This window comes from Notamacropus eugenii, chromosome 1, assembly GCF_028372415.1.
Source record: "Notamacropus eugenii isolate mMacEug1 chromosome 1, mMacEug1.pri_v2, whole genome shotgun sequence".
Taxonomy (NCBI): Eukaryota; Metazoa; Chordata; class Mammalia; order Diprotodontia; family Macropodidae; genus Notamacropus; species Notamacropus eugenii.
Genome location: NC_092872.1, coordinates 297,809,183 through 297,830,251, shown reverse-complemented (window position 1 = coordinate 297,830,251; position 21,069 = coordinate 297,809,183). Strand labels below are relative to the sequence as shown.

The following is a 21,069-nucleotide window of genomic DNA, read 5'->3' as shown; positions in this document are numbered from 1 at the left end:
CCTTCTCTATGTAGGTGAATAAATAAATTTAAAATATGTAACTTGATAATTTTATCACATTTAATTTTGTTTTGAGACCATAAAAATTAGAGCTAATGGGAAGATTAAGACTTAGAAAGTAAGCCTAATTTAGAAGAGAATAACACAGTAAAATGAATTTAAAATGTCTGTAGTAAAAATAGAAATATGTGGAGAAGTCTGATTTGCTCAGAAAAAGGAAGCTCTTTATATGTGGTTTTAAAGTTAATTTGTAAGCGACCTTAATTCAGGAATACTTGAATTTAAACATTGTGACATTGTTAGAATATTATGCAAATTTATATTTTAGGTAAAAGTTTATGACACCAGAGTAAAAACATTACATGTTCTTTCATTTGAAATAAATTTAATTCATCTTATTTTAGATTAATATAATAAAGTAATTTAATATTTAAAAGTCAGTGTATGATCTTAATGGAATTGTAATACTCAAAGAGTGACTTATAAAGCTTTTTTTCTTTTGCATAAAGGACTCAAAAAGACAGCTTTTTAATGCAGATCTTTAATATTTATACAGCTCACTAATAGCTTATTACTATGTCATGGGCAGCTAAGTGGCACAGTAGATAGAGTTCCAGGCCTGGATTCAAGAAGGCTGGAGTTCAAATCTAGCTTCAGACACTTATTAGCAGTGTAACCCTGGGCAAGTCACTTAACCCTATTTGTTCTCACTTCCTCATCTGTAGAATGAGCTGGAGAAGGAAATGGAAAACCACTCTAGTACCTCTGCTAAGAAAACCCCAAATGAGTTCAGAAAGAGTCAAACACAACTGAAACAACAACAAATACAATATCTGAGAGTCTGCAAAACACTTGACATATATTAACCTTGTGTGACACTGCTGAAATGACTGAACAAGAAAATTAGGTCTAGTTTAGTACTAGCATAAATTTTTTTCTTGTCTCATTCAGTATCATTAACTCATTTATTTTCAGATCTTTGATGCTTTTAAATCTCGACTCCATGACTCAAATAGTAAAGTAAATCTAATAGCTCTGGAAACAATGCATAAAATGATTCCTTTGCTCAGAGATAACTTATCACCTGTAATCAACATGCTCATTCCAGCAATAGTGGATAATAATCTAAATTCCAAGAATCCAGGAATTTATACTGCTGCTACAAATGTTATTCATGCTCTGAGTCAGCATATTGGTAAGAAATTTTCACTTTAAAACTAAAGAAGAGTTTACATTTATACTTGAGAAAATGTTCCTACTCTTATTTCTCAATTTCTTTAAGCACATTTCATCTAGTAAAGAACTTTAATTACCTGGTTTTGTCACTGTGTAAACTTTTCAAATATATCTGCATTCTAGAAGTAAATATATTTCTGTCTTTTAATGAAAAGTTAACATTCTATAACTATATTCAATTTCTCTTTTATCCCCTTTAATTTAGACAATTACCTACTTCTACAGCCTTTCTGTACAAAAGCACAGTTTTTAAATGGAAAAGCAAAACAGGATATGACTGAAAAGCTTGCTGGTAAATATGTTGAATTTTCTGATGATAGGAATTTTTAGCTGCTTACAAATTGGTAATCAGTATTAAGAAACCTACCTGATTCAGTATCATTTTGCCTTAAAGTTAAAACAAGCCATGCTGTGTACCCCAATAAGACTCTTTAGAACTTTACAAAGCATTTTTAATGTTTTCTGTCTTCCTAATACTGCTTTTTTTTAAAAAAGGAAGGTCATAAAAGAAGCCCTTAAAAACAAATTATCTATAAAACAGAAAATATGCCCTCTCAGTATTTTTATCATTATGGCCTATAATTTAGAATATAGCTTTATTTCTTTGCAATGGAATGCAATTTTCATTTGGAAAGGAGGATCTCAGAGTGAAGTTAGGATTTGGTTCCTTCATTCTTATTCTTCCTGAAATAATTTATTATGCCAAATGTTGTGGTATGTTTTATTCTGTTGCAGATTTTAAAATTGTTAGACTCAATATTTTATTTTCATTCTTTAGGAAATTTTTATAACACTTTTCTGTGCCTGTTTTATATTGGAGTGAGTTGTATTTTAGATGTTTTTAATTAAAATGAACTGAATTACAATAGATAGTTACTCGTGCCATATTATTGCATTTCAGATCTTGTTATGGATCTCTATCAAAGGAAACCTCATGCTATAGAACAGAAGGTGTTGGCTGTCCTCTGGCACCTATTAGGCAACATGACAAATAGTGGCTCACTACCTGGAGCTGGAGGGAATATCCGAACAGCCACAGCTAAATTATCAAAAGCTCTTTTTGCACAAATGGGTCAAAATCTACTAAACCAGGCTACATCTCAGCCACCACAGATTAAAAAGAATTTAGAAGAATTGCTTGAAATGACAACTTAAAATGAACTATGTATGTTACTCCATTAATGTATAATGCAGTAAGATAGGCTAAAAATACCTGTTTACATAAAGACAGATGGAGCCTTTTTAAAAATTTAAATTGTCACAGTACCTATCCTTATTATTTAGAAACTATCTAGAATGGCAGCTTTTGACAATTTGTAAAGCACACCTGTGTCATACTAGCACTACCACTCATGATCAAACCTCTGACACACATGAAACATTCAGTATAACACTCACAGATTCTGTCTGAGAACACATGGAATGAATCCATCTTTAACATTTATAAGCAAAGTCCTGCTCATTTGCACTCCTCTGTAGAAACTACAGTCAGTATGTTGCCCTATATGTACAATTAGATTTGTAATTAAAAATATACTTTTTATTATGTAATCATGTTCTGATATGTCTTATTACTTAACCTTATTTTACAAAAGTGGAAAAAAAAGTCACTGAAATATATGTACTACAAAGAGGGATTTGTTTGCTCCTTGTAAAGAAATCTGTATTTCTTAAATCAGTCCACCAATATGATTGTGCAGTATTAGCTTGCTATTGCTGATATGTTGATGTAATATATTTGCTTAACTATTGGGCATTATCATCTATGTAACTGTAAGATTTAAATAACTTATAATAAAGCATGATGACAAAGTTTTAGGAAACAGATTTTCAAATATTTTAAAGTACACGTTTATTAAGAAAACATGTTGAATAATAACTTCCCTATCTTTCTGTGAAAACACTAAATTTTCTCTGCCCAACATTTATAAAGGTATTATTATATCTCTGCCCTGTTGTATAATCTTCAATAATAGTGCCAGGTCTTTTCTAGATTTTCTCAAGGTTATCCAGCTACAAGTACTGTACTACAGTTTAAAAAGGAAAAGGAATGTTATAAAATAAAGGGATTTATTTCTGTAGATGTGTGAGGTGTTGTTTTTCCCTCCCCCCAAAAATGGAAAAATAGTCAAATATTTGTCTTGAGGTTCATTAACTCTTTTTTTGGTTTCCAATGTTAAAAGTAATGAGTAGATATCTTCAAATCCCCAAAACATTCAGGACTGAAAAAGTATACAGATGTACTTAATAGTAAAGCAAATATTGCCCATGTGATGGTAGAAAACTACTAATACTATAAAAATAGGACTATAGTAAAAACAAATATACAACTATAGAAGAGTGTGTGCCCTGTCATCTAGAATGATGGTCTTTTGCTCAAGAGACAATCCTCAGCTAAAGAATTCCTCTATAGGTAGCTGTCATGAAATCCAATTTACCTCTCTCTAGAGACACGACTTTGGATCAGTTCAAGGCTTAGAATCTCTAGCTGAGTTGCTAGTCTTTGTAGTTCTGGAGACAATGGCAGCACCTAATTGAATTTTTGTAACATAGTATTTGACATATTTGTTGTTTTATAGCACATCCTTTGCTTTATAGCACATCTGTTAAGGCAGTTCTGGCCAATCAAATCAGGAGTTGGGGTGGGAGTAGGGTACAATTTCAGCCATTAGACATTTTAATGTTAAAAAAAAAAGTGTTAATTTATTTCTCCTCTAGTATTTTTTTTAATATTACCCTTGTTTATTTTCAGTTTATTTGTTGGCTTTCTATTTTTTTAATACATATTCAGTCCATCAATTTTCTCATTTTCTGTTTTTTTTAAAATAATATATGTTTGTAGGAATCAAATTTTCCCATAGGATTACTTTAGCTGCTCTGGAAACCAAAAAAAGCTATAGAAATTAGAAGTAAAACTAGAAGCTGATTCATTGGAAAGACCAGAAAAATTGATAAACATTTAGCCAATCTGACTAAAAAGAGGGCAGGAAATCAACAAACCAACAAAATAGCAGATGAACAAAATGAAATTGTAACAAAACCAAAAGTTATAAGAATCTGCTATGCATAGTTATGTGCTAACAAAACTGAGAGCACAATAGAAATAGAACACTTTCAAAAATAGCTTAACTAAAAGAAGATCAATTAGAGGTCTTAAGTAAGTAATCCAACCTCAGAATAAGAAATAGAAATTGCTGTAAGGGAACTACCAAAAGGAGGAAGGGGGCAGTGTGGGGAATGACTCAACCCTGATGGATTCACTGGAGAATCCAATCAAACTTTTAATGAATAATTAGTATCAATACTATGCAAATTATTCTTAAAAATTAGAAAAGAAAGCACCCTACTAGATTCTTTTTACGAAACAAATACAGTTCTATTCCTTAAATAAAGGAAAGATAAAGTACAAGAGATCTATGTACAGACCAGTATCATTAATGATTATTGATTCAAAACCTAAATCCTTTCAAACAAACTACAGTGGCTCATCTAAGAAATCATCATGACTAAACTGAATTTATGCCAGAGATAAAAGGGTGGCTCCTTTACCAGATAAAATAATAAAATTCATTTTGAAAAATAAAAGACCTATACTATCAAGGTAAATAATGAAAAGAGGTAGGGGGGAGTAGCACTTTCAGACTCCAAGTCATATTACAAAGCAGCAGTCATCAAAGTCATCTAGTGAAAGCTAAAAATACAAATCAAATTTTGTTTTAACCGGAAAAGACATGATTGAGAGTTATGTACAGTCACTATCAACTTATTAACCAAAAGAATTTGTAAATTTTTACAACGAAAGAGTAACAAAGGAAACACATGGAGTGTAGTTAAAATAATTGAACCCCAAACTTATAAATGAGTAACTGAAAATAAAAAATTGGAGATGGACAACAAAACTGACATTGCACCAGACTAGAATGATTTTATCCAGAAGTTTAACCAGTTTAAATTAATTGCCACAAGAAGTAGCCTAAAAGAGCCTAGAAAATGCCTTAGTGAGCAAACATCTGATTTATTTGCCAAACAGAGACAGCTACCAAAGTCAACACCCACTTAAAATATATGATAAATAATCATGAATAATACTGTCTCATAGAGCAGACAGAAACAGTACATGATATGACCAGTTTAAAGAACATGTGATCCCAAGGGCATTAAAAGATAGAAATGGAAAGACTACGAACAGAAAAAAGAAATGAAAAAGATGAGAATAATTAGAAAGTGTCCTAAAAAAAGAACTGAAATGAGAAAAACGGCTAGATTGGACTGTATATAGAGAAGATTTGTGAAGGTATCTAAAGGAGAGGGAAATACCTAAGGTGTGAGAAAAGATTTCAGACCCTATTAATGCTAAAAAAAGAAAAGAAAGAAGGAAGGGAGGAGAAGGAAAGAGAAACAAAGAACGTGAGGAAATCTATAACTGACAACCTGTGTGCTTACTTTCGCAGCTATACACCATTCTTGACCTCGTACCTCCTTTTTTTCCCCAGCAGTGATCTTTCTTGGTGTTATTTTGTGTCTTTATTTAAAGCTTCTTTGTCAGTCCAGGGACATATGAAACAGATGGACAGATAAAAATATATATATATGTATATATATATCAACTACAGTAATAAGGGCCACAAAGGGGAAATCCAAGTGGTGCATTAAATGCCAAGCTGTGTCACAGGAAATTATGTAAAGGAACTGATCTTTTTTTTTTTTTTTAAGAAAATGTATTATGTATTTTATGAAGTAAGGATTTTATAGGTTTAAAAGGCTACAAATCAGATAAAAAAAGTTCAATGATAAGATTTTTTGAAAGGTTTAAAAATTTTTAAATAGTCAGTTCATTTAAGCATAAGAACTTTTCACTTATCTCATGTTGCTGTACTATTCAGTGACTAAGTAGAAATACAAGTTAAGTAGGCTTTATTATTTAATGCTGATTTTACCATCTTAATGAAGTGTTACTATCCATTATCAAAAAGGTGATCTTACCTGTGACTCTTGCATTAAAATATATCTTGATATCTAGAAGCAAGTGAAATTTATAATTATTTCTACTCTATACATTTCTTATTAAACTGCAGTCATCCTGAGTATTTTTAAACTCAACCAAGCAACGATAAGTGGAATAGTTACTGTTTATACTATAATATGTTTTTGGTTACATCAGACAAAACTTTTCCAGTCATCTTCAAGAATAGAGAAAAATCTTCAGATGCAATGGTTTGTATTACATTTTGTTTTATGTTTTGAAAATTCTAGAAAAGCTTTGACCAACTTCATTTAGAGATAATTATAACTTTGCTATTAAGACCCTGCTTGGGGTTCTCATTTTCTGTGAACACACTAAAAGTAAAAAAGTCAATAAATTAAAAAGCACTGCAACATAAATAATGTTCAATGAACCCAAGAACAGGATAAGGACTTATTATTTTTAAAAAGTGCTGGGATAATTGGAAAACGGCAACTGGATAGCACAGTGGATAGAGTGATAGTCCTGGAATCAGGAAGACCTACCTGAACTCAAATGTGGCTTCAGATATTTACTAGCTGCCTAGCCTTGGGCAAGTTACTTAACCCTGTTTACTTCAGTTTCCTCATCTGTAAAATGAACTGGAAAAGGAAATGGGGTCCTGAAGAGTCAAACATGACTAAAAATGAATGACCAACAAAAGCTGGAAAACAGGCTTGCAAAAATTAGATTTAGAACATTTCATACCATGTACCACATAATAAACTTCAAATGGCTACATGACCTAGATATAAAAATTTATAATAAAGTAGACAAGAAAAAAAGGAGAAACTCTCACAACTAAGAAAAAGGGCATTGCTTACTTCACTCAGCATCAGTTCATGTCAATCCCGTTGACCAAATGGGAGAGCAAGATGTTTGAAAAAGCAAAAGAACAACCCCAAAAGTGAGAAGTTTTCATATCCAAAGAAAGGGAACGTGGTTCTGATAGGGTGCTTGTATTTGGACCTCAGTCCCAGGATCACATCTGTCCCAGCCCAAAGGCCCTGTCTCTGGCAATAACTCATGAGTGGACTCCAGGGAGGCAAACTATCTCTCCCTGTTACAAGAACAAGCTGACCTCTGTAGAATTTCCCTTGTATGAACTGAACTACCTTATTCCAGTCAAACTATCGTGTTGGTTCCCACAGTTACCATATCCTCAGTAGTTTTGGGGTTCTTACACCCCAAAACTGCATTAATTAGAATGAGAAAGGAAACATTTAACTGAGAAAAAATCTAAAGCACATTTTTCTGATGTCATATATCCTAGATGCATAGGAAAAATGATACAACTATCAATTGGGCAATTAGATAGTTGAGTGGATAATGTACTTGGAATCAAAAAGGCCTGATTTCCAATGCTTCTTTGGCAATTTTTTTAACTGAGTAACCCTGGACAGATCACTTAACCTCAACCTCAGTTTCCTAATCTGTAAAACTGGGGATGTTACCTCAAGGTTGGAAGGAGCCAGCCAATCAAAGGAAAATGCCACAGAGAGAAGGGTATTTCAAGGGTGATAAGTTCAGGAATAAAGTGAACTTCCAAGGTAAAGATGTTTTTTGTGGCAGAATAGAAGGAGCCTGGAGAGTCAGGAGTTCATTCTGGAGGAAAAAATAATTCTGTCCATAGTTCCATCTCTCACCAAATTTTCTTTAGGTTCTTATCTTTGAATATGCATCTGCAAAGACTATTTCCCTTGTTTTATCATGCATAAGAAGGCATTCTTAAACCAGTCAAATTTGAAGCTTATTGAAATGAGCCCCTTTTTGTAGAAGCATAGTTGCCTCAACTCTGCTAGTTGTGATGAAAACAGTTGTGCCTCAAGGTAACTGAGTGACAAATGTAGCTCAGGACTGCATATCATAGCATAACATACAACTTCACCTTATCTACCTTCCAAGGTGTCCCTGCTCCTTTCAGTTATTTACTCTATTCATTATCCACTCAAAAGTATAAAGTTAGAAGGCTTTTAAACACCTTCAGCACTGAACAACAAATAAATGAGGGTAAGCAGCAACTGGACTGGAGTATATATCCAAGGGAATGCTGAGCCTGTGCCCTGGCTGCCTCTGTAGAAACAGTTCAGTGAAAAAGGACTTGGCTGCTTTGCAATAACTAAAGCAATCCTTTTATTGACCACTGAGCAGAAACAGCCAAAGATTCGGTGGATCTTTAAAAGAGAATGACCCACCCTTGGCCTCTCTCTTTTCTTCCCATCCACAGAAAGTGTCAGCACTATTTGAACCTATCCTTAGAGAAGATAGGGGAAGAGAAGACTGATGTCTTCTGCTCACCGGAAGACATGGTTAATTGCCAGTATATAAGAGTGAAAGCACACATGTGGACAAGCCTGATTCTGGGATTTAGAACTCTTCTTCTTAGGCCTTCTTATTTCTTTCCTGAGTATAGGTGATCACACAGCAATACCAAGATACACATGTCCAGTGCTGGAGGCAGTCCTGAGTTCATGAGGCTCTGAGTCTCTGATTTGGAGCTATCTGAAAGAAAGGAAGATTCTGCATAAGAGACAATGACCTGAGCCTAGTAGTATACCCTGCCCTAGAATACCTCAGGCCCTAAGAAGAAAGAATGAAGATATTTCATTTATAATATAATATATATAATATATGATATAATAAAATACTTTTTAAGCAAAGTAGGAAGCATTATGCTAAGTATGGACAATAGAATCAAAAAATTAAAACAGTCCCTGTCCTCAAGGAGCTCACATTCCTCTTTTTTTCATTTAATATTTTACTTTTCTCCCAATTACATGTAAAAATAATTTTAACATTCTTTTTTTTTTCAAATTTTGAGTTTCAAATTCTTTCCCTCCTTCCCCTTCACCCCAATTGAGAAGGCAAGAATTTTAAATAGGTTATACATGTGTAGTCATGCAAAACACAATTCCATGTTAGTCCTTCTGTGAAAGAAAACACTCAAAGAAAAAGAAAGGATGGAAGGAGAAAGAAAGAAAAGAAGGAAGGAAAGTATCTTCAATATGCATTCAGGCTCTACCAGTTCTTTCTCTGGAGATGGACAACACTTTTCATCACGTCCTTCAGAATTGTCTTGGATTGCTGAGTATTGCTGAGAATAACTAAGTTATTCACAATAGATCATCATATAATATTGTTGTCACTGTGTACAGTGTTCAAGGATCTCACATTCTAATGGGGGAGAAAACAAAACGTACTAAGAAGCTACGTAAGAGATAAATAGAAAATAATTACTAAATAATTTAATAATAATAAGGAAATAATAATTACCATATTTAACCACATAATCACTGCAGATTTTATGCCAAATCTTTGCCCCCAAAGTGGGGTGTGACCATTATGTGAAGCTTTAAAAAAAAATCTTTTCTGGTATTACTTAAATATTTATTACTAAACTCTTTGGTGCAAGATTAGGTGCCCGGAATATTTGTGAATATACATTAAAATTGAATGCTTGACAATGTGTGGAGAATTCTAGGCTCAAGGCTCATTGTGAGAGGTAAATGTGTATCCATATGCCACTGGTGAATATATTGCTGCTTTGTTTACCTTTTAAATAGTGTGATGAACAGAATTATACCATGCTATGAGTACATGATGAAAGATTATAAACCAATTTTGCACTAAAAAAAAAAGACACCACAGGATACGAAGATTATGCAGTGAAATATGGTAAAAGAGGGAATGCACTAGAATTAAGAGGGACTGAGAGAAGTTTTTTAAAGATGATGAGAATTTAATTGGGATTTGACGGAAGCCACAGAAGCTGAGAGGTGGAGCTGAAGGAAGAGCATTCCAGGCCTAGGGGACAGTTGGAGAAAATACCTGGAACCAAAGAGACACAAGAACTAAGTCTTGTGAATTCTACCTTTACAATATCTCTTGCATCCATCCCCTTCTCTCTACAACCAAGAGTCAATAATGAAAAAACATTTATTGTGCCTACCGTAGTCACTGTGCTAACCACTGTGGCTACAAATACACCTAGGAACGATAGTCCTAGAGCAGGTGACATTCTAAAAGGGGAAGATAACACATCAAAGAAAGCAGAAGAGGGAGTGAGGGAGGGGGAGAAAAATGGTACCCTTGGGGACATGGTATAAAAATATAAAATGAGTACAGCCTGGAGGAAAAAGGGGAAATGTCAACCACTATCATTCAGACCCCTCCTTGCTAGTGTTAAAATTGATTCTCTGAAATAAAAAGGAAACTGTGGACAAAGTTACAGAAGCCATCCATGATTTATTCTGCAAAACTAGCATTTGCATATCAAACCGGGTCACCTGACTCCTGAAGTCAGAGACCAAGAGTGATTAACAGAAATGATTTTAATAACAAAAAAGAAGAATTGGAAAAATTACAGAAACTTGTTTCAAACATAATTCCATTGGACAAGGCAGGTCATCAGACTAGCTTCTCCCATACTTTTTTTTTAATTGAATTATTTTATTTGTTTTCAGTGTTCTACAATCACTTCCACGTATCTTAGATTTTTTTCCCCCTTCCTCCCCCTATTTTCCCCCTCCCTCTCAGTCATGTTGTTTTATGGTTTCTCCCATTCATTTTAATTCTTCTCTGCAACATGACTGAAGTGAAAATATATTTTATAGGAATGCACATGTGGAACCTATATAAGATGTATGGTGTCTCAGGGAGGGAGTGGGGAGGTAGGGGGGAAGGAGGGAGAGGGAGGGGAAAAAAAATCTAAGATACATGGAAGTGATTGTAGAACGCTGAAAACAAATTTTTTAAAAAATGGTCCACTTCATTCTGCAATCCGATTCCATAGTTCTTTCTCTGGATGTGGAAGGCGTTTTGCCTCAAAAGTCCCTTTCTTCCATACTTTCTTAACCCTATGCCAGACATCCTTTCCTCCAGGTGGTAACTTTTGTAACCAGAAAGCATCCTGGGGAAGAGGAACTTGTGGTCAGTGATTAGCAGTCACCCCACATCTTCCTTAGAATAGTCCATTACTCAACTCATACTCTAACTCAAGAAAAAAAGGGGCTTCTCCTTTGGCTAATCTTTCTCTGGCTACCAGAAAGGGGAATTTAGCCTCTGGTCAACCTGACAGGGTTCAGGCCCAAGCCAAAACCTTTGCCCCTTGCCCCAAAAGAATTTGGGTCCCATTTGCTTGAGGGGGGAATTTGTTTGACCAGACACAGGCTCTGAATCCCCTCACCCCACTCTGGTCAATTCTTCTTGAACTTTCTCACATGGTTAAGGCTCTGGCATTCCCCTGAGGTATCTCCCCATTACAGTAATCCTCTCAACTGGCTTTTTGTTATGGCCTATACTCAATTTTCTGCTCCTAGCCTTCCATTATCTGTTACCTCACCAGCCTTAGCTACTTCCCACCCTTGATCCTATCTAGACCTCATTCTCCCTTGGCCAAGTGGTGGTCCAGCTCCCTGGTGATTCTGACATTCTCTGTTATCTCCCATTATCCAAGACTATTGGCCACTTCCATCCAGATCCTCCCTTGACCACTTCTCCTAGCCTAGCAGCCTAGACTATTTGGTCACTCCTAGATTCTGCCCACAGTTTTTCTATGTATGGTTTATGGTTGTTGTCCTTTGTTTTCAAAGAAGACCAAAATGACATCACCATGATAAAATGAAATTTCAGCGTGTCCGACTGTGACTGATCCAATATGAGCTTGGAATGCTGTATCACGTGTTGGGCACAGATAGTCCGTGTGAATATCCCAAATTTGCGCATTCTGTTTTACTTTGTACTATCTCAATTCTGCTTTGCTCACAGAGCACAGCACCCTTTCTGAGGTGGGCACACCATGCTGAGTGGTTCTGTGCCAGTGTCTCCCATGTTGCACAGTCAAATCCAAAGTTCTTGAGAAGAGACTTTGAGAGTGTCCTTGTATCGCTTCTTCTGGTCACCATGTGATTGCCCACCCCATGTGAGTTCTCCATAAAATAGTCTTTTTGGCAAGTGTATATTTTGCATTCAAACAACGTGGCCATCCCACAGGAGTTGCGCTCTCTGAATCATAGTTTGAATACTTGGCAGTTCAACTCAAGCAAGGACTTCAGTGTCTGGTACCTTATCCTGCCAAGGTAATGCTCAGAATCTTCCTAAGACAGTTCAGTTTCCTGGCATGAAGCTGGCAGACTGTCCATGTTTCACAGGCACATAATAATGAGGTCAGCACAATGGCTCTGTAGACCTTCAGTTTGGTAGTCAGTCTAATACCTCTTTTCTCCCAAACTTTTCTTTGGAGTCTCCCAAACACTGAGTTAGATCTGCCAATGCATGCATCAACCTCATTGTCAATGTGTACATCCCTGGAAAGTACACTACCAAGGTAAGTGAACTTATCCAAAGCATTCAAAACTTCTCCATTTGTTATAACCAATGGTTCCACGTATGGATGGTGTGGTGGTGGCTGATGGAGCACCTGTGTTTTCTTGGTGTTAATTATTAGGGCAAAATTAGCACAGGCAGCAAAGAATTGATCCATACTTTGTTGCATCTCAGCTTCAGAGGCTGCATTGACTGCACAATCATCTGCAAACAGAAAATCATACACTAACATTCCCTCCACTTTGGTCTTGACTTGTAGCCTTTTCTAATTGAAGAACTTACCATCAGTACAGTAGTTGACCTTGATGCCATGTTCATCCTCATTGAAAGCACTTGTCAACGTGGCTGAAGATACCATGCTAAAAAGCATGGGAGCAAGCACACAGCCCTGTTTCTGCATATAAGATCCATCTTACCTCCATTAAGGTGCACAGATTCCTTAAGAATCTGGCCTGCTTCCATTAGCCATACAAATGCTCAGAATCCTTTAGAGTCTAGCCAAAGCTTATATTCCTTAAGAGTCTGGCCAACATGGCAAAATTTTGGAATCATGTCCACTTTGGATGGGGCTCTAATAAATCTTGTCGTTGGCTGAAGGAAGGCTTGGGTTGAATTCATTTGAGGCAGGAACTGTGTGTCGCAATATCGGGATCTCAGCACCCCTAAACTTCAACAAGCCCTTCCCCATTTCTGCTAGAAAGAGAAATTCAGCCTTTTGAAAAACCTTATAATCTTATGGTTATTTTATTCTTCTAAAGTATCTCCTACTAAATGATAAAGTCTCCTATTCACTAAATCTATAGGTAACCTAGACTTAAGAGACTATCTATATTAATCTGATTTAGGTGTTAGGGCTACTTTTTCCTAAAGAAAGGAGTTTAATCCTCTAATCAAACTAAAAATAAATCAAATTAATAACAGCTGATTTCCTCTGTCACTAAGAGTATTGAGATAGTCTCCTAATTGGTCTCCTGTCCTTTTCTTTTTTTGCCCCTCCTTAGTCTATCCTTGAAACAGCTGTTGAACTGGTATTCCTTAAGCACATGCTACATTCCTCAAAAAAAGCTCTTATTGGTTCTAGGATAAAATGTTGGTACATGATTTTTTGTTTGAAGATGATTGTGCACTCAATGCAGCCTCTGAAGCTGAGATGCAACATAGATTGATTATCTGCTCCTTGTACTGATTTTGGCCTAACAATTAACACCAAGAAAACAGAGGTTCTTCACCAGCCAACACCATACCATCTATACATGCAAACATCTGTTACAGCACATGGAGAAGTTCTGAATACTGTGTATAAGTTCACTTACCCTGACAGTATATTTTCCAGGGAAGTACACATAGATAATGAGGTTTACTCATGCACTGCCAAAGCTACTCAGTATTTGGGAGACCAAAGGAAAGCGTGGGAGAGAGGAGGTATCAGATTGCCTACTAAACTGAGGGTCTGTCAAGCCATTGTGCTGACTGATTGGATGGTGGGATCTATACCCCAAAAGGCAAAGACCATGTCTCTGGAAGCAACTCAGAACCCCAGCAGGCCCCTGTAAGAAAATCTTTCTTTGTTATAGTCACATGCATATCTGACCCTGTAATTCTTTAGATAAAGGCTATCAACACAGACATAGGGGTGCTGGCCCAAGGACTCTTTCCCTGGCACCAAATCCCTAAGGACCAAGCTTCTGGCAAACCTTTGTAAAAACAGAACTATCTTGTCCTTACAACAAAGCTATCTCTATTGACTTCCTGAGTTTTCCCATACATTCTAGCAGTCCAGTACCTGGACTATTTGCATATATTGACCACTCCCTGATCACCTAATTAGCATATATGGCACTCTTTTCACTGTTTCTTTTCTATTTGAGCCTTAGCATCACTCCCATTAAGTTACAAGTTCTCTAAGGAACTTTGCCTGTCTTATTGTCACAATAAACTTTGCCACTTGACAGGAGGACAGTTTGAGTTTGTGAATTCTTTCCAGGTGACATCACCCTGTACCCTGACATTTTGGGGGTCCCCATACTTCTAAACTGTGTCAGTACCCCTAAACCACATTACTGATCTCATGGTCGAATGCCTGTGAAACCTGGACAGTCTATCATCACCATGCCAGGAAACTGAATCACTTCATTTGAATTGTCTCAGAAAGATTCTGAAGATCACCTGGCTGGATAAGGTACTAAACACTGAGGTCCTTTCTCAAACTAAACTGCCAAGCATTGAAATTTTACTGCAGGGAGGACAATTCCAATGGACTGCCCACATTGTTCAAATACCAAACATATTTTTACCTAAAGGACTATTTTACAGACAACTCACATAAGGCAAGTGCTCACATGGAGGTCAGGAGCTACAAGGACACTCATAAGGTCAATCTGTGACAAGAACTCTGGAATTGATTAGTGACATGGGAAACACTGGCAAAGCGTCCAGCATGGCATTCCCCCATGATAGAAGGCACTGTACTCTATGAGCAAAGCAGAATTGCCATAGCTCAAAAAAAATGAGGTGGGCAAATTTAGAAACATCTCCACCCTAGGTGTTTATATGGACTATTTGGGCCTTCTCAGCTCCTATTGCTCTGATCAGATGCAGTTGGACACACTGTAACTTGATTTTAATATACTGATGTCATTTTGGTACTCTTTGAGCCAAAGGACAACAACCAACCAACCAGGATAAAATAAAAACTGTTTTTCACAGTCTAGTTCCAACCAGTCTTTCCAGGTGATTTCCACATTACTCCTCTGTCACATACTCTACTTCCAGTCAAACCAAACTGGCCCACTTGCGGTTCTCTATATATACAATACTAAGTTCCCTTTCCACGCCTTTGCATAAGCTGACCACCATGCCTGGAATTCTTCCCCAATCTCTCTTTAAGAGTTAGCCTGAGTGCCACTTCCTACAAGAGGAATTCTTCACCTTTTTTTGGGTATCCTGGACCCCTCTGGTAGTCTGGTGAAACCTATAGACCACTTTGCAGAATAATGTTTTTAAATGCATAAAACCAAATGCGAAGGGTTTTAAAGAAAAATATATTGAAAAAAAGTTATCAAAATATAGATATCAAAATTAAATTTATTAAAATTTTAAGAAATAAGTTAATGGAATAAATAACCCCTGTCATACAAAAAGCCTTTCATGGGCTTCTCAGTTTTTAGTACCCAAACCTTCACATTACAGTTACTCTGTACTTTTTTTTGTAGATATTGTGATGATAATTTTCATGCCCCTACTCAAATTAATCAGCATTTATTCAGTTTATTGTGATTCGATGAGTATTAGTGGTTGTATTAATGAATTAAGCATAACAGAATTAAACTTGAGGTAATCATGTTAATTGATGCTGTTAGAGTAAGAGTTATGAATGATTAATTCATCAGATGTTTATGATTATATTAATTGCATTTGACTTAGCTAGATTCATACTGTTAGAAATGTAGTAAGAACATAATCGCTGCACAACCCTCCAACCCCTACTCTGTGATGTGTTAGCTATAATAAGGTCATTTGCTGTTGCAGTATTCCCTCACTTCTAGGAATCACTGCTGTCCACTCCCTAGTGATCTTTATTCAAATTCATAACTTCTTTGGACCTTAGAATATCATTGATGAAACATAACAGTGTTATGATTTATGAAGGCTCAGATGCTGTTGAGAGGGTCTTATGACCTTTGGAAAGCCCCTTTTGAGATGACCTGGAGTTGATGACCAATGGAAAGTCTCATGACTTGTGAAAGGTCAGTTGACAAAATGGTTATAATTGATGGACATTTCCCTTAGCCAACCATAAGATTTCCTCAGTTCTGGAATTGACCAATCCATGAATTGTAACACTTCCTTCTATTTTTAGTGTTCTCCCAAATGTATAAAAGTAGCTAGCACCCAAGGTGAGGGGTTCTTGGACCCAATTAATTAGGAACTCCTAGACTCCCTAAAAAATTAATTAATCATGCTTGGAGTTCTCAATGACTTTTATTACAGATTGGAATTGTCTGGCCCACAATACCTCCCCCATTACTTGTTGGTTATTCAGTCGATCCATAAGCATTCACATGTGTTAGCACTGAGCTAAGTGCTGGGGATACAAAGAGAGGCAGAAAACCCCCAAAACAAGTTACTACTGAGTGGAACGGATATATTTAATAAAGATTCCTCAATGAATAAAATAGGTATATTTAATAAAGACTTCTCAGAGTCGGTTTATCTGGCAATTCCTAAGGTAACTAATTCTGATTCACATTTGGCAAGCAGGTTCATGAATGCAGAGTGATTCAGTAGAAATGAACACCAACCTGGTAGGATGTATGCAACTTGATGCAGAATGAAATAAATGGTTATTAGCCTATTTATCTCACCTAGTTCTGAGAAACTGAACAATGGAGATTTTGTTTTTCTTAAAATTCTTTTTTTGTGCTATGAGATTGTCCTTTGACAGACTGGTTTTTGCCTACTCCCAGACTGCCTTTACTCCCTTATCTTCTTTCCTAGATAACTACTCCATAATATGTGACAGTCCTTGAACAGGAGTTGCTCACTTCCATATCCCCCCCTTTTTCTACACTTATTTTTTGTTGCCAGGGTAGATTTTCTGTGGATAGATTGTACCCTCAAGGCCCAGTCAACGGGCTTAGAGGAAAGGGGTTAGGGTGGGGGTATCGTGGTCAGGGTCTATAAAAACTGCTGTGCAGGGCACACCCTCGCCCTCCTCAGCTATTGAGTGCTGGTGGGAGTGCCCTTTCTCATTTCTCATGAAAGCTGAATAAATATCTTTCCTTTTTACTCCTTTGGTCAAGACTCTAATTTTACTAAGGGGGTCATCCCACACACTACTCTTAAGGAATTCAGAGTCTAATGAAGGAGTGAACATGAAAATAATTATGTACAAATGTGTTGTATCCCCCCCACACAAAAGATGTATGACAAAGGCAAGAACCTTGATTTTGATGTAAGGCAGATACGAACACTTAAAGTCTTGTGGGGGATGCTTAAGAATGAATACCAGGAAGAAAAATGACATTTCAGGTTGAGGTTGGGGAAGCTAATACTGCCTACTAACACTAAACCTGGCCCCGGATACCAGCGGGGTGACTCTGGGAAAGTTCGCCTCAGTTCCTCATCTGTAAAACGAGCCGGAGAGCAAGGCTGCATTTCTCCAGCTTTTAGGCGGACGGCTTGAGTTGGAGAAGGAGCTTCTGCGTCCTGCCCTAAGGGGTTCAAATCCCGTTTCAGCAATCAAACATATATTCCTTGGAGCCCGCGACAACAACTCCTGCTATCGCGACTTACCTATTTTTTCCCTAGAAAGCGGCATCCTGGCATAATGCCCCTCACGGCCTCTAAGCCTAGACTCTGGCTCGACTAAAAAAAATCCCTCTCTCTAGTGTTGCTTTTTCCCAAACGTGGTAGGTTTTCACACGTTTGCTGACTTAACAGTGAGCACAGCAGCGAGAACAAGCGGGCACGAGGTGCTGGAGGCGTCCCCGGCTCAGCACAGGTGAGGTCCGCAGAGAGTGCGTGGAACGCATCCGGGTCAGCAGGGCGCCAGCTGCGAGGGATCCTGGGGCTGGGTTCAAGGGAGATGCGCGCAGAGCGCGTGGAATGCTGGGGGGGAGAGGCACTCCCAGAAGTCTCCGGAGCTCCAGCCCAGGCGGGCCCGCCGGAGCGTGGGTGGAGCGCAGCGGGGAGACACGTGACCCCGCCTGCCCGCGAGGGGGACGCGGACGCATGCGCTCTGCGCTCTCTGCGTGTCGTAGGCGGGGCTCTTGGAGCCACCGCAGCCGCAGTAGCTGAAGCCGCCGCGATCGCTGCAGACGTGGCTGTGGGCTCGTTTTGTGGGGAACCAGGCCAGAGTCTCTCCTTAATGGCGTTGAACGGCTTCCAGCTCAAGGTTAGTGCGGGTTGGGCGGCAAGGTAGACACGCCAGCAGAAAGCCGGCGGCCGACTTCTCCGGGGGTAAGGCCTGGTTTGGGTCTGTCTGGGCCTTGGGCCTAACTCCACCTCCCCACCCCCCACCCCACAGGCCCTTGCGGCCTGGCCCGGACTTGGCGCCCGAAGCGCCTGGTGCTGCCGCCCCCTCCCCCCAATCTCGTCGCCCTTCCTGCGTCCCTCGCGGGCTCTCTTTCGGCCCGATTGCCGCTCCGCGGGCTTTTACACGAGGGACGGTTCTTTTGGATTTAGGCTGGAACTTGCCCGCTTCCTTGGCACCATGAGGTTGTTGGGCGAGTCTCTACAAATCTCCATCCTCCCCGCCCACTAATTGGTAGGCGATGGGGGCCAGGGGTGGCCAGAGGGTGGGCAGGGAGCCGGGACAAATCCTGCCTTCCAGGGTATAGAAAATCTCCCTGTCCGGTCATAAGCAGGCAGCAGCCTTGTAAAGATAGGCCAAAGTCCCCTTTTAATTGGTCGGTTTCTCCAGCAATCACTTTGGAGGCCAGCTTTTCTTCCTGATAGTTTCAGTCAGGTTCAGTTTTTTTCATTCTTACTTTGCGATATCAATCAGCAATCACTTTACTAAGTTCCTTAGTCCCAGGTATTGTGTAGGATCTCTTGATAATAAGAAAAAAATGAAAGTCCTTTATCTCAAGGAGTTTACATTTAATGGTGAGTAGGGGATGAAGGGGAAGAACAGCGCATTTTATACGTTGGAAAAAAGACAAAGTACTTTTTTGGAGGGATCAGAAAAGGCTTCATGTTAAAGGTGGAGCTTGGGTCTTTAGGGAAGCCAGACGTTCTAAGAGTCACACGGGAGGGAAGAAAGCATTCTAGGCATGGGAGACAGATGAGAGGATGTGCCCTCTGTGAAGGATGGTAAAATATCATTTGGACCTGAACCTTAAAGAGTGTGAAGGTAAGTCATATGAAGGCTGGAAAGATAATTTGGGATGAGTTTTTTAAGAGTTTTAAATGCCAGACAAAAGAGGTTACATTTTAGTCTGGAAATAATAGGAAATCACTACAGTTTGTTAATTAGTGTTAAGTGACATAGTTGGACCTGTATTGTCAGTTAAGAATAGGTTGGATTGAGGGAGGGTGCACAGACAGACTTGAGACAGGCACAACTCATTAGGCTTTTGGTGATGAGGGCCTGAACTAGGATGGTGGCTGTGTGATTGGACAGAAAGTGACAGGGGTGAGGTACCTGTTTTCGAGGTACAGAGTACAAGATTTGGCAACTGAATTGAGTTTGTGAGGTGTGGAGAAATGAGGAGTTGAGGATGACACCAAAGTTTTAAAAACCTTGGGTTACTGTAAAAAAGGAGATGACCTCAGTAGAAATAGGGAAATCTGGAAGTTGGGTGTTTCTAGGGAAAATATCTGTTCTCTTTTGAATATGTTGGATTCAAGATATCTGAAACATTCAGTTTGAAATGTCCAGTAGGTGATTTATGGGACTAATCCCAGGAGAGAGATTTGGACTAATCCTATAGATCTAGGAATCATCTTCATAGAAATTAATTAAACCCATTGGAGCTGGTTGGTGAGAGATATGTCCTAGGACAGAGCCTTGAAGTATACTTACAGTTAGTTATAAGGAAATGAGTGGTAATCTAACAGAGGGGACTGGATAGAAGCAGACAGCTAGGTGCACAGTGAAGAGAGTTTTTAGAACTAGAACTGAGAGGGTGGTCAACAGTGTCAAATGCTATACATAGATTTTTGAGGCTGAGGATTGAGGAAAGGCTGTCAGATTTGACAGTTGAGCTCATTTAGAGAGCAGTTTCAGCTGAGTGAAGAGATTCAACGTGGAAAAAGAAGTAAAGAATGTAGATAACTTTTCTTAGCTTGAGAAATGGAGGGAATATAATAGGATAACTTGAGGGGATGGTAAGATCTAGTGAGAAGTTTTAAGTTAAAAAATAATGCTGCCCTATTAACAAGGCATCAAGTAGCCCTGTTAGGCAGTTTGGATAGTAGAATCTTATGGTAGATCTTATTTCACACCCTGCCTCTTACACACACTTTATAACCATGGGCAGGTCATTTAACTTCTCAGTGTCCTGGGTGACTGGAATGAAAAGGCATCAAGTGCTCACTACATGCTACTGTAAGTGAAGCTGCTAAGTTGCAGCTACTATTAACTTTTTTATATGTTTTCTAAGGTGTGGAACTTTTCCCTGTGTACCCTTTAATGAAAATAAAATGGCATTAAGAAGTGGAGATCTTATTAGATTTTTATGAACCCAATAATCAACTCCACAATAATAGGTTCTAGGGATACTAGGTGAGGTGAGTGAGTGGTTGATGTCACATAACTGAGTTGATAATTGAGACAGGAAGAATCCATTATTTTCTCTGAGCTTGTTTCAAACAAGCCTTACTAGGTAGACTATAAATAATTATCTAGGAGAAAAAAGATAATGCAATTCTAACTATGGAAATGGAGTTTGTTTTTGTTTTTTTCAGGAATACAAGCAGTGGATCCTTATTTAGCAACATTGTTTGTCTTGCTGAAGTATAGAATTGTTTTAAATAAGATTATTGAAGTTTCTTTAAGGCAT

At 38.1% G+C, this 21,069-nt stretch overlaps 2 protein-coding genes and 1 long non-coding RNA gene across 7 annotated transcripts in view; 2 read left to right on the top strand and 1 right to left on the bottom strand.

Annotated features, from left to right (window-relative positions):
• The window catches only part of TOGARAM1 (TOG array regulator of axonemal microtubules 1), a 108,629-nt gene extending 105,312 nt beyond the window's left edge, over positions 1–3,317 (top strand). For both annotated transcript variants that reach the window (XM_072629267.1, XM_072629266.1), the window contains exons 20-22: positions 976–1,195; positions 1,442–1,528; positions 2,138–3,317. In XM_072629267.1, coding sequence (XP_072485368.1) covers positions 976–1,195; positions 1,442–1,528; positions 2,138–2,391 — 561 coding nt within the window. In that variant the 3' untranslated portion in view covers positions 2,392–3,317. The remainder of the gene's footprint in view (positions 1–975; positions 1,196–1,441; positions 1,529–2,137) is intronic.
• Positions 1–18,142, bottom strand: part of LOC140517760 (uncharacterized) — a 31,149-nt gene extending 13,007 nt beyond the window's left edge. Inside the window, exons 1-3 of the long non-coding RNA XR_011971744.1 lie at positions 17,858–18,142; positions 8,537–8,740; positions 6,220–6,252 (exon numbers count right to left, since the gene is read on the bottom strand). This is a non-coding gene — a long non-coding RNA (uncharacterized lncRNA). The remainder of the gene's footprint in view (positions 1–6,219; positions 6,253–8,536; positions 8,741–17,857) is intronic.
• A 6-nt stretch (positions 18,143–18,148) lies between these two features.
• The window catches only part of PRPF39 (pre-mRNA processing factor 39), a 46,376-nt gene continuing 43,455 nt past the window's right edge, over positions 18,149–21,069 (top strand). For 2 of the 4 annotated variants that reach the window (XM_072629270.1, XM_072629269.1), the window contains exon 1: positions 18,149–18,458. The gene's annotated coding sequence lies outside the window, so the exon portion shown is untranslated. The remainder of the gene's footprint in view (positions 18,459–21,069) is intronic. The other 2 variants (XM_072629272.1, XM_072629271.1) reach the window with 2 other exon arrangements.